A 27,092-nucleotide genomic window follows, 5' to 3' on the forward strand; every position below is an offset into this window, starting at 1 on the left:
GTATTCTGGCATCGTAACTGGTTCGCTGGTGGTTGTAGCCCCGCGACGCCAAATTGCGTGACAAGGCCCATAAACGACGACAGCAACGAACCTTAGATCGGGGCTAAATTCCCCCAGATCGGCATTTGCAGCGGGATCTCGCTCCTTGCATCTATATATCGCAATTATACCTCGGGATTATTCTATATTTTCAGTAGTTATAATCTTCTATTATGGTGCCTGTTAAACGTGTCGCGGTCATCGGCGCCGGGCCGGCGGGAGCCATTGCGATAGATGCCCTGGCGCAAGAAAAGACCTTTGACATTATCCGTGTATTTGAGCGTCGTGAGGGCGCTGGAGGATGTTGGTTCGTTTTCTTTTCTCCAAAGTTTCTTCGGCGATGACTGACATGAAAAACACAGGATTGGCGACTCATCGCAGCCTCCAACACTCCGCGACTTTGCATCGCTAGCGACAAGAACGGCTGATCCACCACTACCTATCCCCGAAACGCTGCCTGCGCAGACTCCAAAGTCAGACCAGTCTCGCTTTACTGAGTCGTCCGTTTACCCTTATCTGGAAACCAATATCGACTTTCTGCCCATGCAGTTCGCCCAGGAACCTTTCCCAACAGAGCGCAGCGCACTCTCTATCTCTCATCACGGACCTGACACCCCATTCCGAAAGTGGGATCTGGTTCGAAAATACGTTGAGAGTCTTGTCGACCGTCGGGGTTACAGCGACTTTGTTTCATACAACACCACAGTTGAACTGGTTGAGAAGGTGGGGACGGAGTGGAAAGTAACACTCCGTAAAAATGGAGAGCAAAGTGATTACTGGTGGGTTGAATGGTTTGACGCGGTCGTCGTGGCGAGTGGGCACTTCTGGGTTCCATATATACCCTCAATAGAAGGCCTGGAGGCATTCGAGAAGACAAGACCGGGCAGCGTGATTCACAGCAAACACTTCCGGGGAAGAGAGAAATTTGCTGACAAGGTAAGCTAGATCCTCAAATTTCAGGACTCCATTGTATCGGGGTCATTATGCTCACGTGGTTATTATAGCGAGTTGTGGTCGTGGGCGCATCCGTCTCAGCAGCCGACATCGCAGTCGATCTGGTGGAAACAGCGAAGACACCAGTTCACGCAATCACAATTGGACATGCCGCTAACGGGTACTTCGGCGATGAGGCATTTAGCCACCCTAAGATCCAAAAACATCCCTCAATAGAACGAGTCTCGAATAGGACTGTGCACTTGACGAACGGCAATTGCATCACAGACGTTGACCATATAGTCTTCGGCACAGGCTACAGCTGGACACTGCCATTCCTACCGACAGTTCCAGTGCGCAATAACCGGGTCCCCGATCTGTACCAACACGTTGTCTGGCAAAAAGACCCGACCCTATTGTTTGTCGGTGCTGTCGCAGCTGGTCTGACGTTCAAGGTCTTCGAATGGCAATCTGTTTTGGCTGCACGGCTGCTGGCTGGCCGAGCTACTCTACCGTCTGCTGAAGTGATGCAAAAATGGGAAGCGGATCGTGTCAAGGCTCGGGGTGACGGTGTCAAGTTCACACTGCTCTTCCCAGACTTCGAGGATTACTTCGAGACCTTGCGACGTTTAGCTGGCGAGGGGGTGGAGGGCAAGGGACGGAAGCTACCCAAGTTTCGCCGCGAGTGGGTAAGAGCATTTTTTGAGGGACTTGAACGTCGTAAAACTATGTGGAGGAGGTTGAACTTGAAATCCCGGGCGGCTTTAAATACTGAGACTATCCAGAAGGAAGTAGCTCGACTTTGAAGACCACCGTTATAGTTGGTGCCTGGGTGCCTTGGTGCCTGAGGCACTTAGCCCGTCGTCTCTCTCTCTCTCTCCCCCTCTCCCCTTTCCTCCCTTCTCTTCTCTCATCCGTCCAATTTGTCCATATGAATATACATGTATTGGTTCTCTATTGAAGCTCTACGACGTAGATCCTATTCGAATTAAAAGATTCCAAGGTTGGTCAACTGCATGAACTTCCGAAACTGGAAAGAGGCTATGTTGTTTCACATCTGCCCTGGAGCCTCAAGGCGACTGGCAAAAGCTGAATCGTTATCCAACCAATGCAACTACCTAGATACTGTGCATATATGTAATTAACCAACAAGAGCTGTTATATATCCCTGTTTATGCTCATTGCTGCGCTCACTGCTGTGCCCACTGCTGTGCCTCATCCAACATATTCCCAACTGTCGACCCCGCGTCGCAAGGCATACTCGATCCCAACGGGTTTCCCTCTATTCTTTATAAATGCCATCATGATCTCCCAGACTTTTCATCATCCAGACACTTCTGCTTTCAATCTATCTTTATCATTTACCAAGCTTTGTCATAGGACATTATGGTGGGACATTATATCTTTCCGCTCCCCTCGGATGAAGAACTCCAAGTCTTCGAAAAGAAAATCAACTATTCTTTCGCCAATGACGCTCTGCTACGCGAGGCGCTTCAAGTCTCCAGCGGTTTCAACGGAGATGGCAATAAGAAACTCGCCTTGATCGGCGACACAATTCTCGACTTGGTCATTGTGACCCTGGGGTGCGATAAAAACAAGACGAGAGGTAAGCGTTTCACCATTGTTACTTTAGTTTACTTTACTTCACGGACTTACGATTTCGGCTCTGATTAGGCGAAATCTCCATTACCATCCAGCAGAGGGCTAGCAATGCCTATCTCGCCGACCAGGGGTTTATTCACGGCATTGACAAATTCATCGTCAAAAACCCCTGCCAATGTAAAATTATGCCCAACGTCATGGCCACCACCATGGAGGCCATCATTGGGGCAGTCTACCTCGACTGCAATCAGCAGATCCAGCCATGTATCGATGTCATGACTGCGTTGGGTCTTTCTTGGCCTCAGTGAACGCCAATCACCTGCCACGGTGACATACAGAACCCCCGACGTGGGGGCTGTCGGGGACAATTACTGGCGCTGGGTGCTTTTTATTCGACAGTGCGGTGGCTTGCAATGGCATGTCCTTGTATGCCACACCACTATTCAATGAGTCTCCCCCATTGCCTGAAATTGGTCCCGCTTGCCCCCACGCCGGGGGGTTCTGTACATTTCCGTGGTCTAGAATTGGCTCCCCCAAGGACATACCGAGAGAGATTATGACGGAAAGGATGGGAACTGAGGAGAAGTGTGAATTGATATGAATTGAGAACTAGAGGGAAGAATTGGAATAACTGTTGAACTGAGTCTGGTAGTACAATCACTTTGTAGTCGTATGTCTTGATAAACAACAGCTTGTTTCTCGAAACACGCATGTTTGAGTCATAAATCAGTAAAGAATATAGATAAATGTAGTTTAGATCGACCAGTCTTCTTATTTTTGTTCCTTGGCTACATATTACTATGGGTGGGAAAGGTCGCAGATTCGGTTTATATAACTTCGAATATCAACAAACGTATTTTCAAACCCCTCGAATCTTATCCCAAACATCCTCAAAGCCCTCGAAACTTGGAATATCCTTCACCCGCAGTTGATCCAAGACACCTTCGACCGGAGCTCCGTTTTGAATCAACATTCTAGCAATATTCAAATAGTCTTCATGATGATCTTCATAGCTCTCCCAGTCTTCCTCGTTCCCAGTATACCATGCCCGTGGATCTAATGCTATGTGCAAAGCAGTCGGTCCACATATTCTTCCATCGCGCCTTTTGAAGAATCCTGCATTTGCACTCACGTCTGCACCATGCTTCAAAAGAAGCTCAATAATGTCGATGTTACCCACGAGAACAGCCAAATGGAGAGCATGACCATTCCATGGTTTCCGGTCATGGTCGGAATCCCTCGAAGAATGCTTGTCGAAATGCGTTGTGGAAGCGCAGACGTCAGCCCCGGCAGCAATTAGTTTCTCAATTATTTCCATGTTATGCCAGTTTAATGCGCCATGAAGTGGACGCCATCCACGATTATCAGCTCTTTCGATGTCAACGTTGCACTCCAGCAAGAAAGATACTGCTTCTGTCATTTCACGAGCACATGCATGATAGAGAAGTGAGGGATGCTTTCCAGGAAGTGTGGCACAAGAGTTGAAATCGCTCTCGAGCTTGAGCAGATGCAGAAACATGGACTCATCCTCATTTTCTAAAGCTTCCCAAAGCATTGTGTTTCCTTTTTTGTTTGTTATGTTTGCTATCTGCCGACAAATTTCTTCGTCTCGGAGGGAGGATCTTGCCTCAACGGAGCGATAGGGGTGATGCTCGGAAGTATGTTGCACCATATTCACCGGAAGAAGGCGCCGTACTATATCACTATGACCCGAGGCAAATGCGGCACAATGGATGGGGAAAAAGCCATCTTCATCTGGTATATCTGCATAAGCACCATGGGAGATCAAACTGATGACCAAACCGGCGTTCCTTGTGTTCGCGGCGAGATGCAGCAATGTTTCATCATTTGAGTTCTTGTAGTTGAGCTTGCAGGCGAGTTTCAACGCCAGACATATGCAGTCAAACATCTCTTTGTTGCTCAGCTGGCCCTGGTACTCCAAATATTGGGTCCAATGGCCCGGCTTGGGCGATTTTGATGCATGCGCTAACAGACAACGCAGGCACTCTGTGTTGTTGAATGCCGCAGCCGTCAAAATTGGATCGAATTGATTCTCAAAAGAATGGAAACAATCGGCACCAAAATCCAATAGAGCGGCCGTAACCTGAGCAATTGGAATCTTCTCGGCTGCGAGATGAAGAGGAGTTGTGTTTATTTCTGAGTCGCAAAAGTTCACGTCTGCGCCCGCCGATATCAAACTAGTCAGAATCGGCTGGGAAGCCTGCACCACCTCGTCGTGTGAAAGGTGTGGTTTTTCAAGGTTATGCTTCACATGTGCTTGTAGAAACCAAAAATCAAAACGAGAGCGAGACAGTGTCTCTCTGGATGAATAAAGTAGAGAGGAAGGCTTGGCGAGAAGTTGCTCATCAATGCTCTTTACCAAGTCCAAAGCAGCGTCTTCAGCTGGTGATATACCACCCCCAATAAGAATCTCGACAATTTGAGTCTCAAAGCCTCTGACTGCGTTCGTCACAATAGGCCGAAAGCTAGAGCTGGTGGGGGCCTCCGCTCCAAAGGTCATCAAGAGACGAGCTATACTCCAAGCTCCCTTCTTCAATGCGCTAGTCAGTGGTGTGTCTAGTTGAATATCTTCGTCGTCCGAAGAGTCGTAAACAATTGTTTGACACGTTTTCTGGGCCAATAATAAGATGACGACGTCTTCTGATAGCCCTCGGAACAATAAGCGAAGAACTTCTTCCACCTCTTCCACATCCCAGCTCGGCTTCACGGCTTCCATCATGGTATGGATCGGAGTCCGCCCACTCCCATCAACAGTCTCAACCGTAGACCCAGCTGCCATCAAAATTTCGACGCATTTCACACTGCGGTATGCTGCTGCCATGTGCAAAGCAGTCTTGCCTTCTTCATCTTTGAATTCGATACTGGCCCCTTTGGAAAGTAGCATGCGAGTCATTTCAGTTCCCGAGGCCCTCCTTCCCTGCTCCTTAGTATCCGCACCGGCAAGATAAACGGCCATATTCAGGCAGGGTCGCCATCCACTTTCGTAACAGATCCACAGGTGCGACAACTGATTGACATCTGCGCCTCCATCAATCAGAGCCCGTGCTGTCTCGACGAATCCGTCCGTTACTGCGACACTCAAGGCAGTCTGGTCACACCCATCTAGGAGTCCAGGCCGTGCCCCTTTAGATAACAAAAGCAACACGAATTGTGGGTCTTGTTGACTCGCGGCTGCATGCAAAGGTGTTCCATTCTGATTGACAGGAGCACCGTCACTGTCGAGGATGACTTTTGCGGTTTCCAAGTTCCCGAGGGAGATAGCAGTGCACAATATGACCTCGGTCATTTCAGCCTGTAGTTCTTTGGAACTCTTTTCTAGCAGAAGCTGTACAAAACGCGGGTCTCTCTGTTGTGCGGCAAGGTCCAACAGCGGTACTTCTCCCAAAAAGTAATTCACATCTGCACCAAGTTCGAGGAACAGTTTAGCTGCCTGAAAGTCTCCATCCTGGATAGCGGAGACAAGTAAATTTGACTTCCATGCTGATGGATCTTCCTTCATGAATTCATACCTGAAGTAATTGCTGGGTTCTTCCTCAATGTATGTCTCCCCGGCAATCAACTCAGTTGGGCGGCTAGCTTCTCCATTTATTTGTGATTTGAATGTGTTTCTCCACGTGCTCCGGGAAATAGGGACTCTGAAGCTCTCCCTTGACCAGATCTTCTGGAAATCTTCCTCTCTGGTAGAATCCGGTGCATCAAAGTGAGCCACAAGAAGATCGAATATTGTAGCATTCTTGCCCTCAGCTGCTATTTTTATTGGTGAGGTGTTCTCTGGCGTGTTTAATCGTCTCACATCCTCGACGCTGAGGGTTCGAATATCAGCCTTAGTAACACGCGACAACTGCGCTTGATGATGCTGCACAAGCTCCAAAACCACCTCGGTTTCACCACGGGATATAGCCCAGTGTAATGCTGTCCAACCGTATTTGCTGCGATTTGTATACTTTGCGTGCTCAGATAATAGAAGACGAACAATGTCCAAACTTCCAGTGAATGACGCCCAGAAAAGAGGGGTCCAGTCTTGATTGTCTGTGGCATCAACATCTGCCCCATTTCTCACGAGAATTTCGGCAGAAGCAAAATGACCGTTTGCACAGGAGTAGTGGAGAGGTGTCCAGCCATGAGTATCTGTTAAAGATGTACTGAATCCCGACTCGATCAGGGTGCTCAGGGTTCCCGTAAGATTCCAATAAGCGGCGACATGCAACGCCGTTTGATCTTGAGGGATTGAATCAAAAAGAGAGTCCAGGAGATCGGTATCGAGCTCATTGCGGAAATTTAACGCTTGAACGGCGGCATTCAGAAGCTTTTCGTTGCAAATAAAATACTGAACAAGGGAATTTAGATCTTCCCCCACGCTTTCTATCTCTTTGATATGTCTCGCCCAATGCCGGGACGCATAATCCAGAAACAGCATTTCATCAAAGCGGCGGGACATCTCCACCCGACTTGTGCATGGCCCTTCCTTGAACGGACTGAGACACATGTAGCGTAGACATGTCTCCGCGATGTCGGTCTCCATGTCACACGGTAGCAACACTGTGGGTCCGAAGAAGTCATAGGCAGTCGCATGGACCATTGCTACAGTATTGTCGTCAAGTAGTACCACTAGACCAACACAAGATCGAAGAAGAAGATCCGGGCTGACGAAGTTATCTTCTTCAATGTAATCCTCATCATCTTCGACGGCGAACGCATGGATCACTTCATCGATTTTTAGAGGTCTCTTCGCATAGACAACCCATCCGATAAATCGCCGAGCAAGATTCCTCCTTGCCATTGGTTGCATATCGATTCGCTGTAGTGTCGATTGGTAAACTTGATTCAACCCTTTCGACTGTTTTTCGAGGGCCTTTTGCATATGGCGAACAGTAGTGAGATCCAAGATCTCATCCAGAATAAGCTTGGTATGTAAGAACCTAGTATCTGGTCAGCGCTGTACCCATTTCCCAGCGGAAGTTCATACATATTCCCCGACTTTTCCGTGATTTTCCCGATCAACTTTTGTGCTCCTCGAGGAAGTTCGTTCTTTTGAAAGCGGGAGTCAATGTAGATCTCTAAGTCTTCAACTTGTGAACATATCTCCATCTTGGTTGCAGGATCCATAGCCTTCCTGATATGGCCAAGGTCTCGACTGGTGACCATTACTTTGCATCCATTTTCGACAAAAGAAGACAGGTAAGACAGCAAACCATCCGCTCCAGTCACCTCATCTAGACCGTCAACTAGGAGGTATGTCGACTTCAGCTCACAGGCCGTTGCAAATGATTCAGCGAGTCCTACGGGCTCACGCTGCTTTATCGGGTCCACAAATAGATGTTTCATTGCGAAAAGCACCTTTTCATCTGCTTGCTCGATTACTTGTCGGATCATGCATTGCAGGATTGCTGTGAGTGTTTGTTGCTCCCGTGACGAGAACTGACAAAATACATATACCACCGAGCTTGGAGCCTCTGACTTCTGATCCCATAGGTTCCCAATTGTGATTGACCTAGCCGTGTTAGAAATTGCAAAGCCATGAATAGGAGACTTTGAGCAACACGTACGAAAGTAGCGATTTGCCGACACCAGCTATTACCGGTTAGCGAGATCGTAATACGTTATAGAAAATCTTCGGAAAGAATTGCTTCGTACGGGCTCCGTAGCACCAGAGCAGCGATGGGTCTCCGGTACGCCAATTCTCCACGTCTTGAGAGTTCAAAAACCATTTACCAGTTCCAGGGCAAGCATTTGGTCTGGACCGTAAAAGGTTATCTGACGCTGGGAAAAGAGAGTAAAGATACTGCCTCATTTGCTCTAAAGTCTGGATTAGAGCTATCGTGAGGACTCATGCCATTCACAGGACCCCATACCTTGGTCGATGCCCGCAACTCTTTTGTATGTAGCAGTGGCAACGGACCTGTTGCAAATTAGTCTTCATTTCCAAGTGGTTGCCGTGGAGGGGAGATAGGTCGTCGAACATGATATTTGTTGAGAGAAAATCGGCAAAGAGAGATCGGTAACGATGCAATAGATCAATGTATTTTTTGACCTCTTTTTCCTGAAATGGCCATACGAGGCGGCGTAGTCGCTTGTCGAGATCGAGGTGAAGGGCCAGCAAGTGGCGGCGGCACTCCTGAAGAGATTCTTCATTGAGTGAAGAGGGCAACGAGGGCAGTTCTAAATCGGTACTCTCTGCCTCTTGTATAGTCTTTTCCACCCGAAAAAGCACATCTGTGAGCGCCGAAACCTCTTGCAGATACATCTTTTGTGTTCTGGGGGCTGATTTGATGTCTGAGACGTAGCTGTAGCTGAGTTTGGTAATTTGTCCCGCAATCTGGACAAGGCCAGCAATACTGGCGACGAGGCCCACTAGCTCGGCCATGGTCTCCTTGGTATAGCTTCAGATTGGAAAGACCGTAAGTAAATATACAAAGGTTGTGCCAAAACCAAGGCGGGGTTAGGCACAATGCCAGAATACGAGCGACCAACCCAATCAAGCATAGTGCGGGGCATAATTATTATCGCGGCGGCTACAGAGTTGTAGGGTCAGAAAGTACAGAGGGAGTTGATTGCTAGAGGTTGATGCCTGAGGCATTGAATTCCAAACGAGGTATGCCTTAGGCTGCTATATTAGTGCCTTAGGCATAAACCCCTCGCCTTCCACTAACTCTCCGTCCTTCCCTACTTTCTAGCCTACAACTCTATAGGGGCCTTAACAAAACCGTCTAAAAATATAAAGATACTACCATTTACACATAGATAAAAGGCTTTATTTACTATTTTAATACCCTCCTAGTCGCACGGGGCCGTTTAGGATAAACCAAGCAAGCCGAATAAAGTTGATAGAAATTGTAGTATATGATCCCCGGGGTTCCATTAGTGGCAATTACTAATTTTCTCCATGGCAGAAACCTCGTTGTCAAAATTGGCCCAAATCGGGTGCCGTACTTCTCTCCCTTCGCACATGCTCCATATCTTCCATCTCGGAATGGATGAAACTCAAGGCCCAAGAGGAAGAGCACTCCAGAGTATGTACTTTGCCTCTTCGTCGTTCCTTTAACATATCCTTTTCTTCACGCTTCAACCGACTTTCCTCCTCAAGTACCGCAAAAATGGCGTCTCTAAAAACCGATGGCTCTACAGGCCCGAGTATCTCTTCCTGAGTCCGTTTCTCGTACCGTCCATTCCTCATCTACGGGCGACTAAGTATGCCACCCGATATATAACTCTCTCATTGGTTTATATTGCAAGGCAATAATTTAGATCCACTCTCACTTCACAAGTATCATGTTGAAGTGAATCTGAAGTGAATCTGAAGTGAATCTGAAGTGAATCTGAACTGAATCTGAACTGAATCTGAAGTGAATCTGAACTGAATCTGAATTGAACCTGAATTGAATCTATAAAGTGTATAGTATAGAAATAGTAAATGCTTCAAGAAGGCAGTAATAACCAATGAGAGAGTTATGTGTCGGATGGCATACTTAGTCGCCCGTACTACGCTCATCGTCTCTCATGAGCAAACTTCCGGAAGGATACGTCTTTAAGTTGCTCCGTACCTGTGCCAAATTCCTTGTCGAGTCCCTTCAGTCATCAAAGTCAGAAAACCAGTGGCTTGTCATTCTCGACTTATCTAAGTCAGCTATACAAAAACTCGATGAAGACCATAGTTGCTTAGAAGGAATCGAGTATCGGTTTGCATGGGAAGGGCATGCTGGGCTACTTAAGATAGTCCCTTCCTTCGAGCACGACTCGGTCACAGATGGGTTTACTAGGGTACTGGATCTTGCTCTTATCGCAATGGGACTTATGTCGACAACTAGCAGGAAGTGGGTGGCTACCACGACGTATAAGCCAACGGCGAACAAGGGGAAACAAGGTGACTAGGGATTTCTTCCGCCATCTCGCCGCCCGTCTGCCCCCGGGCTCCCTCCCGGCTGGCCAACCCTCACTATTGAGACGGGGCTATCTAAATCGTTATCTCAGCTTAGATAAGATGCTATATGGTGGCTGTCTAACTCTTCCGGCGAGGTTCGAATCGTCTTGGTCATCTCTATTTCGAAACGAAAAGATAGAGTCTTTATCGAAGTATGGCAACTGGCGCCACCGAACAGCCCGCGACCCCTCACAAGGGGCATACATTCAAACCTTGTGCCAACAAAGTCCGAACGTCCCCCCACTAGTCCAACAGCCAGCAGTGTTGCAGCATGCTTACTGCGCACACGAGGTCGAGATTTTCCGCTAATGGCGTGACTAGTGCCCCGCTCACACTACCATTTGTTGCAGTGTATGATAGACCACCGGCACAAGGAGAGGGAGACATTGTCCTTACAGGGCAGGATTTCCTGGATGTCACTAGTGATCTGTTTTGATTGCCGGGCCACCCTACTTCCCAATTTTCACGAACGGAATAAGAAAGACCGAAATCCCAGTCGTCACCGCGGCGAAGCGAAAGGTGAAGAGATACGGAACGAGATCGGTGGTTGTGGCGTTCGCTTTTTGCTTGAAAGAAATGTGTATTACAGTTGAAATCCCCAGTGATAGATTACCACATAGCCTGGTAATGGTATTGAATATCATTGGTAAACACTATTGGCACAGCAAAAAGTCTACCCATTTATCGGCCTAGGTGTTAGTTATTTATTATGGTATCACCACAGTAAAAAACATAACCCACATAGTGCTCCACGATCTGCTCCATGATAGGGGACCTGGTGTTGGGTGCTTGGCACGGCTATATACCAAACGAGGTGTTGATACCTCAGGCATCAACTTGGAGATTGGGGTCCGCATAGCCCTAGAGTTTTTTCTCTGCCACTTCATAGCTTTCTTTCCCTTTCCGTTTTGTTGTTGAGAACGGTCTTTGAGAGCATGCATTGACGCGCCTTAAATAAATACAATCACCCCGGATTGATGATCAAGCGGGGATCCCTCCGAACATTTCTTTATGTAGAAATAATAGCTGCCTCTCAGGCGGTGATCTACCTCGAAACGTTTCTTCTTTAACTAGATACCTCATATTTGTGTAAATATCACAAGCCAGACTTCATATCTCTCTTTATACCCAAAATGAACTGAGGTCGAAAATGACCGACTTCTTTATATCTTCGTGAACTCTGTACTGAATGGATAATCTGCGTAGCCTTTTTTCTTGCGTAGCGGTGTAGAAGCTAGACCGGTCATAACCATTTAGGGGAAGTTGATGCCGAAGCCGGAATGGTAGATCGGGATTCGCGAGGAAGTGACGACCAAAGACAACAGCGACGTCATTGTTTTTGTACTCTCCTTCCATGGCAACTTGGACATTCTCCGCGTTATACCCGCCTGCAACAAGTACAGGAGAAGTTCTGCCCCAGATATCAAGTAAGAAGTTGATTCCCTCCGTCTTCTCACAGTCCACACTGTTGATCACACGAGACTCGATGACATGGAGATACGCAAGCTTGAGCTGTTTCAACTGCTCTACAAAGTAGGCAAATTGGGGAACAGGGTCGGTCATTTTCATGCTCTGCCAGGTATTCCATGGGCTGAGTCGGAATCCAACCCTCTCAGGGCCAACGGCATCCACCAAGGCCTTAGCGACATCCAGACCGAACCGGGCGCGGTTCGGAACACTCCCACCCCATTGATCCTGTCGCTTGTTTGACACATCTTGGAGGAACTGATCAACGAGATACCCATTCGCTCCATGAACCTCAACGCCGTCGAATCCAGCACGAATTGCATTCTTTGCTGCAATTGCAAAATTGCTAACAATTCTTGAGATCTGTTCCTCGCTAAGTCCCTTGGGAGCCGGCATTCCAGATTCCATTGGAATAGGACTAGGTGCAAGCAGATCATACCCTCCCTCCTTTTTCAATTGATCTGGATCAGCCGCTCGACCAAGTGCAATCAACTGGCAATAAATATAGCTGCCTTTGGCGTGGACAGCATCAGTGATTTTTTTCCATCCTTGAATTTGCGCTTCGGTCCAGATTCCTGGACCATGGGGTATTCCACCCTCGGAGGCGGAGATTTGGGTTGCTTCGGCAATAATCAATGTCCCAGGGACTGAGGCGCGTTGTTCGTAGTATGTGGTGGCCATAGGAAGGGGAACGTGTTCCGCATCGGCGCGCAGGCGAGTGAGAGGAGCCATGACAACTCGGTGCTGTAATTCAACGCCGCCAATGCGGAGAGGTTGGAATAGGCCAGACATGACGTCTTTAATGCAATCGGTTGTATGGGTAGCAAATGTGAGGTCTTTAGGGAGACGAGTATTATCAATTAATCTCTGAATGAGTGTAGTATCCAACCATATGCTCTTTTATAAACCATAGGTACCTAGGTATTCCTTCAATCGCTGATTTGTAATGTCGTGCAGAATTCGACCTGAAATATTTTGACCCTCACGCATGGAGATGGTTGGAGATGTTTGGAGATACTGTGGGGTCGGTATATACCGCATGTGGTAACATCTCCAACAGCCTCCAACCACCTTGTTGGGTGCCTGGGTGCCTTAGGCACCCATGGACCCACTATGAGACAGATCCACCCATGTAGATAGTTCTCTCTCTCTCTCCTCTTCTTCTTCCTTTCTCCTCTGTCCAATCCTTACATTCTGAATCTACATACATCGTTTCTCATATAATCCTCTAGATTCTACAATACACCTCCACCGCTCATATATAAGACGTCATCCTTAGAATATTTGGACCCAATCCCAAGAGATTGGTCTACTCGTCATCTGCATTTGAACTATCTATCTACTGCAACCACAATGTCCTCTCTTACCTACATCAACGAAGAGGGTGCTGGTCAAAAGCACAGCGATCTATGCCACTACTCCCAAGCGGTTGTGCTTGGAAATATCGTCAAATGTGCCGGACAAGGAGGGTGGACCGAGACTGGTGATTTGGACGCCAACAACATCAATGGCCAAGTTGATCTCGCCTTTGTAAATGTGGACAAAGTTCTCCGGGCGACGGGCCTACGCGGATGGGAAGATGTCTATTCGATTCGCTCGTACCACGTCGATATTGATTCCTCGTTCGATTACTGTGTGCGAAAGTTGAAGGACCGCATTCCTAACCATCGTCCTATTTGGACTTCTCTTGCTGTCCCTCGATTGGCGTTTCCGGCGATGAAGATTGAGATTGAGGTCGAGGCCATCAAACATGAATGAAAAGTCAAAACAAGACTTTGGAGTCTTTAGATGTATCTAAATAAAAGCTATGTCTAAGATGAATAAAGACTGGAATTCAAGGCCACTTATTGATTGCCCTGGTCAGGCCTTGAATCACCTGCACGTACTGTTTCATTTGCCCGAGTATCGTAGAAAGTGTATCGTAGAAAGATGTACGAGTAGTTCAAATCTCCCATAGGCTATGTAAATATATGAGCCCCGCACATAATATGCAAAAAGAGTAAACAGTTTTCAATCTTTCGCTTTGTCGATTGTGCCTGAAAAGTCCTTTGGGTGGAGGTATGTTCATGTCGGTCTGAATAATTCAATCACCTCCAACAACCACCTCCACACTTGTTCGGAGACTTCATTTTCTTCTTAGCGACCAGACCTGACAAATCATGCTAGAATTAATAATGAATCTGGAGTTTTGTATAAGACGACTGGTATACTGAATCTTGTTAGTCTTCCCAGAGGCCTGCATCGTTTTCTTGTCTAACCCTAATAGCAGCTCGACGAAATGCATCTTCAATGGCTACGCGACAGCATCGTCGGGCAATTTTTGCGCCAATTTTGTACGCCTTCTTGGTTGAAGTATAATGAAGAGTATCTTGAATGGCAACCAGAATGCGCATTTTACGATGAGAAGACAATACTAGTCGAATGGTACCCCGAGCATGACGAAGAAAACCCCCACAACTGGTCCCAACCGAAAAAGGCCTTTATCCTCTTTGTTATCGGTATTTACAGCTTTGTGGTTTATATGGCCGCGCCAATTTACACCCCGGGGGAGAATGCATTTATTGAAGAATTCGGCGTGAACAACGCAGAGGCATCCCTTGGCCTTGCTCTTTATGTGTACGTCAAATGACTTGATTTCCTTAAATCATTTGTTGATATTACATGCTGACCCGAATTCAGTTTGGGATACGGTACCGGCCCTCTCTTCTTCAGCCCTCTGAGCGAAATCCCTCGCATTGGACGAAACCTTCCATATGCCATCTCCTTCTTCCTCTTCTGCATCGTCAGTATTCCTACAGCACTGGCACCCGACGCAATTGGATTTTACTTCCTGCGTTTCCTTCAAGGATTTTTCGGAAGTCCTTGTTTGGCCACGGGAGGCGCCTCAATCGCAGACGTCTACTCACCAGACGTCCTTCCACACGCGATGACAACATGGGTATTTTGCGTTTTCTGCGCTCCGGCCATTGGGGTAGTAGCATCTGGTTTCGCGATTCCCATACTTGGCTGGCGGTTCTCAATGTGGGAGATTTTGATAGCCGCTGGTCCCATTCTTGTCCTGCTCTTGTTGTTGCCGGAGACCAGCCCGGCCACTATCCTTCATCGACGGGCTCGGCGTTTGGAGAAGACGGGGATCAATAGACCTTATAGCTACCAGACTGCGGCGGATATCGCACAAGCAGGCATCTCTTTCTACTCGGTTGTACAAGAGTCGCTGCTTATTCCCTCGAAGATCACCTTTCTTGACCCGGCAATCCTGTTTTTGAATTGTTACACATCCCTGACATACGGCATTTACTATTCGTTCTTTGAAGCTTTCCCAATTGTCTACCAGGGGATCTACGGGTTTAATCTGGGAGAGATGGGGTTAGCTTTCTTGGCTATTGTTGTCGGAACGATCATATCATTCGCAGTTTATAACCTCTACATTTACAAGATCTTCACACCCAAGTCAAGAGGACTTCGAAAGCCGGAAGACGTCTTAGTCCCTGCCCTCATTGCATGCTTTGGTCCGTCTATTGGCCTGTTGCTTTTTGGCTGGGCTGCAAACCCAAACATCCATTGGATCGTACCGACAATAGGAATCGTCATCTACCCAGCATCCGTGTTCATCTTGATGCAATGTGTCTTCCTCTACATCCCTGCATGTTACCCGCAATATGCAGCCAGCGTGTTTGCCGCCACTGATTTCACCCGAAGTGCTTTTGCGTGTGGCGCTGTCGTGTTTTCGAGACCACTCTATGAAAACCTAGGGGTTGGCCCTGGATGCAGCCTGTTGGCCGGTCTGACTATTGGATGTGTGATTGGAATTTACTCGCTCTATCACTGCGGAGAGGCCTTGCGACGCAGGTCAAAATTTGTACCGAAATTGCTGACTATGTGAATAAATCGGAGCAAAAGGAGGATGTATTCATTTGGCCTCTGCCAAAGAACTGGTGAACATTCGCTCGCAAATATTAGCATATGTATCCAGACCCTCTCCAATTACCCTCAATATCGCCCACTGGTCATTTCCTTTTATTAATGTAGCCCATAACTTTATAACGGCGAAGCCCAAGTAAGCACAATTAGATGGTAATGTGGGCCTAGACCAAAGGTCTTCATCGCCTGATGTCCTGCCCTCTTCAACAATATCCCCTATCCAGCTAATAAGGCGGCTCTCATGTTCTAACCATATCAGCATATTGCTAACTCTTGGGGGAAGGGATACACATACCATCAAGAGGCCGGGTTTTCTGACAGCCCGATATACAGAACAGCCATTTGCTGAGGAAGATTGCAAATTCCAAACCACATAGTGAATGCTGAATACTCCACACAAATGCATGGCTGCGAGAGACGAAACTGACGCCCAATTTGACTGGTATGCTCAGAGCATGTGTCGCATGCAATATTGCGGGAAGCAAATGAGGCCCACTAGGGAGACGCGGCATTTGGCGTAGTCTCTCGGCAATTTCCTGTGGGTCTCGACTTCCAAGGATATTGTATGAACCTATATTGAACGCCAGTCGAACATATGCAACTCCGAGCAATGCCGTGGAGGTGAAAGTGACAGGTCCGTTGGGATTTCGAGGGTCAAGACTTGATTCGGGGGCTCGTTGCCACTGAGACGTCCATGTGTGAAGAGCCTTCCTGTGGAAGAACAAGGTTCAGTATCTGGGATCATTGAAAATATATTGATGGCTTCTTACCTAGAAGATTCCTTCTGGTGATTGAGCAGGGTATGATCCTCGTCGGTGTGTGGGTTAAACGCCCGCTGAACAAGCATGATTCTTTGGATCAGAGCATGTAAAAGAATGTAGTTTGCTAAAGGAGATGGAACCGGTTGTGAGTTCAGTAGATGCGGTTCGTGGGAGCCATTCAACAGGTGAGAGAGAGCTTCTTGAAAAAGCATTTGCTGTGCATTGCCTGATTTGTGCACCATAGACCATTTCTCTTTGTTTGGAGCGATCCACTCGAAACAGGTGCATGGAAGACGGAGATGAACTTCGTCACTCAGTATCGCTGGCGGAGTAGCGAACGCTATACTGTGTATATTAAGAAGAGCAAAGGAGAACAGTTTGACTCTTCTGTCTGATTCTTGCTGTACCCAGGAGTACCACTCTAATCCCGGTTGTAATGATTCTTCTGTCTCATTGAGTTGGCACTCTCTTACACATCTGGCGAGAAAGCTTTGAAGGTTGAATGCATCTCGTATGATATCTGGCTCACTTTGCCAAGTTGCAAATGCAATTAGATAGAGAGCACATCGTGCCTCGCGCATCAATTGTCTGTATGGCAAGTTTTCGAGCCCCGAGCTCCGTGTTTGGGGACATGTTGCCTGTCCAGCACTGGATGGAATATTGTTGTTCAATTCCATCCTTTCCCTTTCCTGTGAATTTCGTTGCAAAGTCTCCTTTGCCGCCCAAAAAAAAAGTATAACAGCTTTCCGATGTTCATGCCGATACTGCGCGCCAAGCGCAGCCATGGCCAAAATTATTTCCGGCTCACAGTCCTCTGCTTTGAATGTTGGGATATGGACGACGGGCATATGAGGATAGAAACCATCAAAGAATCCATTTACGAATCTTGTAAGTGAGTGACAGGATGGAAAAAGGGGTTCGTGCATCGCCGTCTGAGATCGACCCAGAGCTCGAAGAAGGCGATTGCGGTGGTCATCAGTGATTCTCACAATGGGTAAAGTTAATACTCCAAACTCGGCTAGTTTATTACCGTCAGTAATCATGTAGGCAAATAGAAATTTAGCTCAAGGAGATTTACCAACTGATTCTCGTTCAATGGGGAGTCGGCTTAGAGACTGATCTTGACCCGAACGTGAAGAGGGCCGCTCTTGCGACATATTTCCAGTAGACCCCGTAAAGACAGGATTTAGGTTCGATTCTCCCGCAACGATTTGAACAATACTAGGCTCGGAAGGCAGAGCCCATTCAGTGTTGAGCCCCATATTATGGCTGAACGATTCCAAGTCCTGCAATACCAAGAGATCCTGGGCATTAAAAAGCGAGCCTCCTAAACTAGTTAGAATATTTTTCCGCAAATCCAAGTGAAGTAGAAGGGATGCCGTATACCTTCAAATTGAAGATCGGGAAGTGGTTCCTGCCGATGAATCGTTCCAGCCGACACATCCGCGCCTTGAAGCTCAGGAAGTTCCCAAAAGGATGTGCTGGGGTGATGTGTCGTAACGACATTATTTCCCTGTGATGGGTGACTTTGACTGTCATCGGTAGTCACAGGCGATGGCTCTTGCAATGACGGGGTTATTGAAGAATGGCCAATGTCCTCATGACGCTTTAGGAGATCGCGCCGGCCAAAAGAAACACCACATGAACACTTGTATGGTTTTTCGTTTGTATCTGGAAGGCATGAGTCTCTAGATGTGAGGATTGTCTTTCAGATGTCTGGACATACGAATTCGAATGTGCCGTTGGAGATGTTCGTGGCGGCGAAAATGACGCTTACAGTGAGGGCAGGTTCTGGGTTTCCTCTTCGGCGTGCAGTCTGGTGTCACGGTATCTGATGGGGAATTCATCTCTATATAGGTATAATTTCTTGTGCCTGAATGGCAATATGTGATACTGGAGAAAACTGGAGTGAACACTGAAGTTCAAAAGTGTTGTTGTTGTGGCCTTAGGCTGCAACATGGGTGCCTCAGGCATTAACCCCTCAGCAGGTAGATAGTTGGCAGATCCTGCCATTCCATAGCAATCAACTCTCTCCCTCCTTACTTTCTGGCCCTACAATTCCGTAGCCGTCACAATAAAAAGTAACTACCTAGGTAGCTATATGTACTTAATTTCGCCGCTTTTATGAGGGCGGTCAGAGTCAGACTCACCGAGATTATTCAGTGAGATCTAACCTTTACCTAGGGCGTGCAAGGTTGGAAACGCTCATTGATTACTCAGACTGCTTAGAGTCATCTATTAAGCACCCGTGGACCTTTGCTCTTGCGACTACATTTTGATGGCCCTCAATTTTTACTGATTTTAGCATTATGATGCTAGATTTTATGAAAATTTCATATACAATCACCCCCAAAAGTTCCAATAGACACGGATTGAGGATTACTGAGTGTTAGTATGAAGAGATAATATATAGTTATACCTAGGATGTCAATTGTAGTAGTACTAATGGTACCTTTACTTACTATGTAATTACCTAACAGAAAGAAGTACCCCTTGTAAAAAGTGAATCTTTATGATTATGTAGCTACGATAAATTGGCACGTTCGTATTGTTTGTGGCCCATTTAATGGGTTGGGTTGGGTTGGGCTATGAAGACGATGACTGGCATCCGCCTAACCTTCCGAGTTTGAAGGCAGATCTGCGTCATTGTTCCCTGTTCCTATTAGTATGTCGTGGTGATGGGATACCCTGTCTCTCGGGAGGTTATCGGGAAAGTATCGAAATATTATCAGCTACGACTTGAGACATTTGGCGATGATGAAAATGCGGAGCACAACCGGTGATTTATCGGATTAGCCTTACTCGGTTCGGGATCTGTCAACGCCGATCTGCCATGTCGATCACGATCAATATGGACTCAATGTAACTCTGTGTCCACTTGAAACGGCTTTCTATTGAACAGCACCAACAGCACCTCATTCAGTCATTCAGTATCCTTGAATTTTTCACATGAGGGATCAATGTGAAACTCAATTCCCGAGGTGCCTGCCTGTTGGGATACCTAATTTCCGATTTATAGTACGGAGTAGTGGTTGGAGAATATATAAAGAGGCTGGGATCTCCATAATATTGTGCAGATCACAAAATCACAAAATCATCCCGACATCCCGACATCATGTTAACATTGAATGTTCTGACTGCGCTGTTGGCACCAGGTGTACTATCATCTGCTTTGCCTGCTCGCGATCTCCATGCACGCGACTTGGATACTGCTGGTGCTCTTAAAGGCATCCTAAACAACATTGGCGCCGATGGGTCTGCTGTTTCTGGAGCATCTGCCGGCATTGTGGTAGCATCCCCATCCAAATCGGACCCCGATTGTGAATCCATCCCTCCTCGAATTTGAATGACAGTAACTAATAGCCGATAGACTTTTATACCTGGACTCGTGATGCAGCCTTGACATTCAAGGTCTTGATTGATGAGTTTATTGCCGGAGATACGTCGCTGGAATCTACTATCCAGGATTACATCTCTGCTCAAGCGAAGCTGCAGGCTGTGTCTAACCCATCTGGCGACTTGTCTGATGGATCAGGACTTGCAGAGCCCAAGTATAATGTGGACTTGACTGCCTTCACAGATGCTTGGGGCCGTCCGCAGCGTGATGGACCCGCTCTGCGAGCGACAGCTCTGATCACCTATGGTAACCATTTGATTTCGAAAAAGAAGGAGTCTGTCGTCAAGTCGAACATTTGGCCCATCGTGCAAAATGATCTCAGCTATGTCGCGCAATACTGGAACCAAACCGGGTTCGATCTGTGGGAGGAGGTCCAGGGCTCCTCATTCTTCACTATTGCTGCCCAACATCGTGCCTTGGTGGAGGGCAGCGCATTTGCCAAGGCGCTGGGAGAGACCTGCGATGGATGTGATTCCCAGGCGCCTCAGGTCCTATGCTTCCTGCAATCCTTCTGGAATGGCAAGGCTGTCGTTTCCAACCTGGCTGACAATGGTCGAACTGGTCTCGATGCGAACTCCGTGCTTGCCTCGATCGGAAACTTCGACCCTAAGGGTACTTGCGATGACATTACCTTCCAGCCTTGCTCTGCTCGTGCTCTGTCAAACCACAAGCTATATGTTGACTCGTTCCGTTCGGTCTATGATGTGAACAGCGGTAAGAAGGCTGGAACTGCCGTTGCTGTTGGACGTTATGCCGAAGACACTTACCAGGGCGGCAACCCATGGTATGCGAACCTTTTTCTTTCGTTTGACCAATTTCAAACTTTGCTGACATTTCCAGGTATTTGACAACACTGGCGGCGGCCGAGCAGCTGTATGACGCTCTTTACCAGTGGGACCAACAAGGATCGCTCGCCATCACCGGAACTAGTCTTCCTTTCTTCAAGGATCTGGTTTCATCTGCCGCTACCGGAAAGTATCCCAGCTCTTCGGACACTTACACTTCCATCACTAAAGCGGTCAAAACATATGCCGATGGATTTGTGGCTGTTGTCAACAAGTACACGCCCAGCGATGGAGCTCTAGCCGAACAATTCACTCGGGCCGACGGCACTCCGGCCTCTGCTAGTGACTTGACCTGGTCTTATGCGGCGTTCCTATCTGCTGCCCGTCGTGGGGCTGGAAAAGTGCCCGCTAGCTGGGGCGCGTCGAGTGCTAATAAGGTGCCGACGACGTGTAAAGGAAGCTCGGCCGCGGGAAGTTACACGACACCATCAGTCGGCTCGTGGTAAATACCAAGGGAGGATCGAGTTAGTGTCATCAGTATGTGTTTGAGCGAGACCGTACATCTTGTACCTAATTTTCCCAGACTCGGAGCTTCTGTAGAGTTATGAGTCACCCTTTCATACTTTTGTGGCGGCTGTCGAGTTATAGGGCCAGAAATCAAAGAGGGAGAGAGTTGATTGCTATGGAATGGCAGGATCTGCCAACTATCTACCTCTGAGGAGTTGATGCCTGAGGCACAAACCTGGCGGCCTCAGGCCACCACAACACATACCAATAGACTAATTTATCTAAGGTTAGATGTAGCCTTTACGGGTACCATCTACAATCCCACCTAGAGCTAGAATTCGTTAATATTGAGGTTATATCTATGGAGCTCACGTAGGTAATCATCTCTATCAAGGAGGCCAAAAGATGCCAAGTATCATGTGCAGTCATGGTTATTATCAGACCTATGACAAAAGAGAATAGCTAGCTTCTTGTAAAGTACTTATACACGGAAGCAGTCGTTCTTCAATCATAGCAAGTCAGAGACGATGGACTTCGGGAATAGATTCAAAGCGATCTAAAAGAACAAATATCTCAACAAAACCGCTGAAAGTCCGAAAAAAAGAGCACAGGACAGTGTTGCTCGACCTAAAATAGGCCTTGGGACTAGAGCTGTCTGTTTGGGTGGTGGGTAAGACACGGAATCGTTTGATGGCTCCGCCTCAGCTATATCGGTCTTTGGTGCAGAAAGCTCGTGTACAATCTTCGTCAAAAAATGACTCAATTGCTCTGGTCCTGAGCTAGCGAGCCGGGGCTCGTTATCGGGCACATCTGACACTTCAAAAGTCTTGTGCATTTGATTTTGGTGTAATCGATTGTGGTAGGGTTGCGCATGTACACAGGACGAACATACATCCAAATGGGCACAGTCTCTGCACACAAAATAAGATCCGGTGATCACCTCTGTACAAAGGTGACAAACAATTTTATCTATACGGTTGTAAGAAGAATCCCGCTGAGATGAATGTAGCTGCAAAATATAGTGGGCATTGTCCACGTCATCGAGAAATAGGAAATATCGGCCTATCTGTCGCCAAAGAGGCCATGGGGAGTTCAACTTAGAACGAAGAAGCGTGTCTGAGATTTGAAGGATTGATTGACGAACAGTCAATTCTTGAGTTTCCTTAGGGGTCACGACAATCGGAGGGCAGCGGTTTTGGATTTGGTGCATCAGCCTTTCATTTCCAACTACCCAGTCCAGAACATTTCTGCCATAACCATCTGGAAGAGCAGGATTGGCACCGAGATGCAGCAGCTTTTCGGCAAATTCGATGTGACCGAAACAAATAGCCAGATGAAGCGGGGTTTGCAAGAACTTATCCCGGCTGTTGATACCCGAGGCAAGTAGCGGGAATCGATTCAGAAGGTCCAGGTTATTTGCGAAGGCCGCAATATGAAGAGGAGTCTGGTCGAGCTCATTTACAAGCAACACATCTGCACCAGCTTGAAGAAGTATCTGAATTAGATCAGAATCTTCCTTTTCAACAGCTGCTAAGAGAGGCAATCCATGTCTACCACCTTGGGTATTGATATGTGCGCGAGATTTTAATAGCATTTGCACTATCTCGGTGTGTTCTTTGAATGTAGCACAAGCGGCCTGTAGGGCATTCCCATATTCACCACCCTGGGCGTTGACATCGGCCTGAGCTTCCAGAAGCAGTTGCAGTATCTCGGTGTTTTGGTTGAATGCAGCGGCCTGTAGGGCATTGCCATAGAAACCACCCTGGGCGTTGACATCGGCCTGAGCTTCCAGAAGCAGTTGCACTGTCCCGGTGTGTCCGTCGTTGTATGTAGCACAAGCGGCCTGTAGGGCATTGCCAAAGTAACCACCCTGGGCGTTAACATCGGCCTGAGCTTCCAGAAGCAGTTCCACTGTCTCGGTGTTTCCGTTGTTGTATATAGCACAAGCGGCCTGTAGGGCATTGCCATATTCACCACCCTGGGCGTTAACATCGGCCTGAGCTTCCAGAATCAGTTGCACTGTCCCGGTGTTTCCGTCGTTGTATGTAGCACAAGCGGCCTGTAGGGCATTGCCAAAGTAACCACCCTGGGTGTTGGCATCGGCCTGAGCTTCCAGAAGCAGTTCCACTGTCTCGGTGTTTCCGTTGTTGTATGTAGCACAAGCGGCCTGTAGGGCATTGCCATATTCACCACCCTGGGCGTTGACATCGGCCTGAGCTTCTAAAAGCAGTTGCACTATTTCTGTGTTTCCTGTGAATGCAGCGGCCTGTAGGGCATTGCCAAAGTAACCACCCTGGGCGTTGACATCGGCCTGAGCTTCCAGAAGCAGTTCCACTGTCTCGGTGTTTCCGTTGTTGTATGTAGCACAAGCGGCCTGTAGGGCATTGCCATATTCACCACCCTGGGCGTTGACATCGGCCTGAGCTTCTAAAAGCAGTTCCACTGTCTCGGTGTTTCCGTTGTTGTATGCAGCGGCCTGTAGGGCATTGCCATATTCACCACCCTGGGCGTTGACATCGGCCTGAGCTTCCAGAAGCAGTTGCAGTATCTCGGTGTTTGGGTTGAATGCAGCGGCCTGTAGGGCATTGCCAAAGTAACCACCCTGGGCGTTAACATCGGCCTGAGTTTCCAGAAGCAGTTCCACTGTATCGGTGTTTCCGTTGTTGTATGCAGCGGCCTGTAGGGCATTGCCATAGAAACCACCCTGGGCGTTAACATCGGCCTGAGCTTCCAGAAGCAGTTGCACTATTTCTGTGTTTCCTGTGAATGCAGCGGCCTGTAGGGCATTGCTATATTTACCACCTGGGGCATTAACATCGGCTCCGGCTCCGAGCAATATTACCACCACACGTTGATGACCTGCCAACGAAGCTGCTTGCAATGCACCTCCACTTCTCGCACTTGTTTCAACATTTGCTCCCTCACATAGGAGCCATTCGACAAATCTCACATGCCCACACCTAGCCGCCTCAGTTAATGGTGTTATCCCATATTTATTCTTTGCCTCGTAGTCTGCCCCCTTGTCTAGGAGTATTTTGCTTGCTGTAATATGACCCCCGCGCGCTGCTAGATGGAAAGCTGTATTTCCAATTATGTCTTTCTTCGTGATCTCTTCGCCGTTAGACACCACAGATTCTATAACATCAACTAGGTTGGCACCTGCAGCCACATGTAAGATTGTCGTACGTTCCGGTGGGCGTCTGCCGCCATAGTCATCTTGGATATAGCAAATCTGGGTCCATGGACCAATCACTTGCTTTAGTATATCTTGTTCGTTTTGTAGCACGTCTGCTCGAGAACCGGCAGCCTTTTCCGCATGAATGAAGACGTAGTGTGAAGCGTAAGCAATCAACGGGTGGTCCTGAATGAAGGCCTGTTCACCTAACATTTTCCGAGGTATGTGCACTGTGGCTAGATAGACCAGACATGTTCGATAGAGAGTTGCCTGGCATTGAAATATAATCTTTTCGCCATCTATAGGCAACATGCTGGTGCCGATATTGTGACACAAAAGCCCTAGCCCTTTTGCCCGCAAAAAATCAGCGACCGACTGGTGTACTACCTGCACAGTCTCCTGATGATTCTCGGTTGAGATTACTTCAACAAGTCCACCAGAAAGGGCCTGGATCTTTCGCTTCATACGTCCGTTGCTTTCAACAAACCCGTCGATCCTCTCCCATGCTTTTGGGGGGAATGCTAAGTCAACATTCTGAGCTACTAAGGCATACCGCGTCTCTGTCACAGTCAGGGGGCGTTCGGCAAGGGACACCCACTGAAATAACAACAACGACTGCGCTCGATTCCTCCTTTCGATCACATTGTTCAGAATATACGTATACACCTCTTCTAGGCCGGCTGGAACCTCATATAACCAGCAACGGATTTCATCAAACGATTCCCCTTCGAGAATCTTCTGCCTGATAAGAGGCATTATAAGATGGGCCCATTGGAACACCCTATTGCATTGCCGGATCAATTGCTCTGTCAGTGCTTCCCTCGTCTCCTGGCTCGGAGCGTCTCCGACGTCCGTATCAACAATGATGTCCTTGATATATCTGGCGATATCATCATGGTTATGGTGTTCGATATAAATCTCCCTCGCAGGGTCACTTTCCATAATAGGGTAGTGTCGACATGAAATGCAAATTTGAACGGCCACGTTCATTTTTTCCGCACGATTGATAAGTCGATGAAAATATGCTGCCAGGTATTGAGCGGACTCAGCCCCAGCCTCATCCAGAGCATCAACAAAAATCATTATATGCTGCCGACTAGCGGATGCCAAGATGGTACCTGCTAGTAGCTCTTCTAGCACCACCTGTGGCCATTCCCATTCACGTTCACCATACCCAAACTGCCTGCATCGTTGTTCATAGGCCTCGCGCACCTGAGGGCGTGCCGTCGCATCGCGATCAAAAATTTGGCACAGTAACGATCTGAGCATCCCGAGCGGTATGCGTTGCATCTCTGTGCCCCGAGCGGTAAAGAAAAACTCGAGCCGAATACCATGATCCATGTCATTCTTGAGTTTATCGTGCAGAAATAACATCAAGGTCGATTTTCCCGCACCTGGCTTGCCCTTGATCCAGAGAAGACCGCGGGACTGGCTTCTCCAGGACTTGTACTTTTCTAACTCCAAGATCCATTGGCAGGTATCGGGATGGCATGGCTCGATATTGTCTCTCCGATCTAGCATCTGCGGGAATGCCAGTGACCTAAGCACCTCTACATAATTAGTCATAGTCTCTTTGACTGGCACGAGGTGATGCGAACCGTTGTCTATGTTCTGCTGTGGGGTTTCCCGTGGGGCTGAACCAAAAGAGTGGACTGTCAATCAATTTGACTCGGCTTAAAAAAGGGCGTCATGACACGTACCGGACGAAAAGTAAATCTGTCCGTGATTGACCCCCACCTGAGTCCCCAAGTTTTTGTCGCCAAACTCATTTGATGTTGAAGACATAGTCAATAGGCCATGGATGTAATCATGCTGTTAGTGAAGGTCCCCGCCCCCGGAGAGCGTGCTGGCATCCTCAGCCCCACGATCAGGTGACTGTCTCCCCCTGAACCTGTGGGTAGACCTCTCAATGACCCACAAAGCCCAAAGCCCAACACAACCCGCAAATGGGCTGGGTTTTGCGCCCATAATGGCCCCCAAACAATACAAACATGCCAATTTATCGTAGCTGCATAATTAATGATTTTTCTCTGGTTTTTTTTAGGTATTCAAACTACCACCTGAGCGATATATGAAGCTATACAGAAACCTTCTTCTTATAAGCTTATGAATTAACTCAAAAGGGTTTGAAGATCCAAAGTTAATTTTCATAAAGTTCTACTTTTTTACAAGGGGTACTTGCTTTTGTTAGGGAATTACATAGTAAGTACAGGTACTATTAGTACTATCCAAATGGACAAACAAGTATAGACCCGATATATATAACTATCTGTTGGGATCGGTGACCTGACCCTGTTTGACAGGACTGCCAGCTACTTTATACATGCCAAGACTATATTGGTGTATAGAAATAGGCTTCTGATAGGCTTTGATGGGCGCCTATTAATGGGCTGTGGGTTGGGCTGTGGGCTATTGAAAGGTCTAGGTAGGTGGCTTTTGGAAAACCGACTGAATATGCTGGCCAGGGAAGTTAGAGATTCTGGGAAACGAAGATCCATGAAATCCTAGGCAGCTACAAAAACTGCAGCCTATCCTAGGAAGTTAGAGATTCCGGGATCCTGGGACG

At 47.7% G+C, this 27,092-nt stretch overlaps 11 protein-coding genes across 11 annotated transcripts; 6 read left to right on the top strand and 5 right to left on the bottom strand.

The window, feature by feature from the left end:
• Positions 1–212: 212 nt before the first annotated feature.
• Positions 213–1,778, top strand: N7516_002099 (uncharacterized protein; the record flags this gene model as incomplete). The annotated part of the gene is made up of 3 exons (XM_057214819.1): positions 213–346; positions 402–975; positions 1,044–1,778. The coding sequence occupies 3 exons, from the start codon at positions 213–215 to the stop codon at positions 1,776–1,778; spliced, it is 1,443 nt and encodes a 480-aa protein (XP_057076702.1).
• A 580-nt stretch (positions 1,779–2,358) lies between these two features.
• Positions 2,359–2,882, top strand: N7516_002100 (ribonuclease III domain-containing protein; the record flags this gene model as incomplete). Its single annotated transcript, XM_057214820.1, has 2 exons — positions 2,359–2,578; positions 2,647–2,882. 2 exons carry the CDS (start codon positions 2,359–2,361, stop codon positions 2,880–2,882), a joined length of 456 nt encoding a protein of 151 aa, XP_057076703.1.
• Positions 2,883–3,433: 551 nt separating this feature from the next.
• Positions 3,434–8,959, bottom strand: N7516_002101 (ankyrin repeat domain-containing protein; the record flags this gene model as incomplete). Its single annotated transcript, XM_057214821.1, has 6 exons — positions 3,434–7,514; positions 7,562–8,086; positions 8,142–8,166; positions 8,230–8,391; positions 8,448–8,494; positions 8,556–8,959. The coding sequence occupies 6 exons, from the start codon at positions 8,957–8,959 to the stop codon at positions 3,434–3,436; spliced, it is 5,244 nt and encodes a 1,747-aa protein (XP_057076704.1).
• Positions 8,960–10,167: 1,208 nt separating this feature from the next.
• On the top strand, positions 10,168–10,949 carry N7516_002102 (uncharacterized protein; the record flags this gene model as incomplete). The annotated part of the gene is given in 3 exon segments (XM_057214822.1): positions 10,168–10,388; positions 10,408–10,747; positions 10,761–10,949. Coding segments are annotated over 3 exon segments (750 nt in total), but the record flags the coding sequence as incomplete, so codon positions are not given.
• Positions 10,950–11,635: 686 nt separating this feature from the next.
• Positions 11,636–12,772, bottom strand: N7516_002103 (alkene reductase; the record flags this gene model as incomplete). The annotated part of the gene is made up of 1 exon (XM_057214823.1): positions 11,636–12,772. The coding sequence occupies one exon, from the start codon at positions 12,770–12,772 to the stop codon at positions 11,636–11,638; it is 1,137 nt and encodes a 378-aa protein (XP_057076706.1).
• A 561-nt stretch (positions 12,773–13,333) lies between these two features.
• Positions 13,334–13,738, top strand: N7516_002104 (uncharacterized protein; the record flags this gene model as incomplete). The annotated part of the gene is made up of 1 exon (XM_057214824.1): positions 13,334–13,738. One exon carries the CDS (start codon positions 13,334–13,336, stop codon positions 13,736–13,738), a length of 405 nt encoding a protein of 134 aa, XP_057076707.1.
• Positions 13,739–14,258: 520 nt separating this feature from the next.
• On the top strand, positions 14,259–15,863 carry N7516_002105 (MFS transporter; the record flags this gene model as incomplete). The annotated part of the gene is made up of 2 exons (XM_057214825.1): positions 14,259–14,596; positions 14,660–15,863. The coding sequence occupies 2 exons, from the start codon at positions 14,259–14,261 to the stop codon at positions 15,861–15,863; spliced, it is 1,542 nt and encodes a 513-aa protein (XP_057076708.1).
• Positions 15,864–15,890: 27 nt separating this feature from the next.
• N7516_002106 (uncharacterized protein) lies at positions 15,891–17,705 on the bottom strand (the record flags this gene model as incomplete). Its single annotated transcript, XM_057214826.1, has 3 exons — positions 15,891–16,147; positions 16,197–16,612; positions 16,672–17,705. The coding sequence occupies 3 exons, from the start codon at positions 17,703–17,705 to the stop codon at positions 15,891–15,893; spliced, it is 1,707 nt and encodes a 568-aa protein (XP_057076709.1).
• A 21-nt stretch (positions 17,706–17,726) lies between these two features.
• N7516_002107 (C2H2-type zinc finger protein) lies at positions 17,727–18,509 on the bottom strand (the record flags this gene model as incomplete). The annotated part of the gene is made up of 3 exons (XM_057214827.1): positions 17,727–17,989; positions 18,049–18,333; positions 18,389–18,509. 3 exons carry the CDS (start codon positions 18,507–18,509, stop codon positions 17,727–17,729), a joined length of 669 nt encoding a protein of 222 aa, XP_057076710.1.
• Positions 18,510–19,777: 1,268 nt separating this feature from the next.
• On the top strand, positions 19,778–21,350 carry N7516_002108 (glycoside hydrolase family 15 protein; the record flags this gene model as incomplete). The annotated part of the gene is made up of 3 exons (XM_057214828.1): positions 19,778–19,982; positions 20,033–20,843; positions 20,900–21,350. 3 exons carry the CDS (start codon positions 19,778–19,780, stop codon positions 21,348–21,350), a joined length of 1,467 nt encoding a protein of 488 aa, XP_057076711.1.
• A 1,093-nt stretch (positions 21,351–22,443) lies between these two features.
• N7516_002109 (ankyrin repeat domain-containing protein) lies at positions 22,444–26,311 on the bottom strand (the record flags this gene model as incomplete). The annotated part of the gene is made up of 3 exons (XM_057214829.1): positions 22,444–22,467; positions 22,496–26,160; positions 26,227–26,311. 3 exons carry the CDS (start codon positions 26,309–26,311, stop codon positions 22,444–22,446), a joined length of 3,774 nt encoding a protein of 1,257 aa, XP_057076712.1.
• Between the last annotated feature and the right edge of the window lie 781 nt (positions 26,312–27,092).

Source organism: Penicillium verrucosum (assembly GCF_028828655.1).
Source record: "Penicillium verrucosum strain IBT 35672 chromosome Unknown utg000001l_segment0_segment0, whole genome shotgun sequence".
Classification (NCBI taxonomy): Eukaryota; Fungi; Ascomycota; class Eurotiomycetes; order Eurotiales; family Aspergillaceae; genus Penicillium; species Penicillium verrucosum.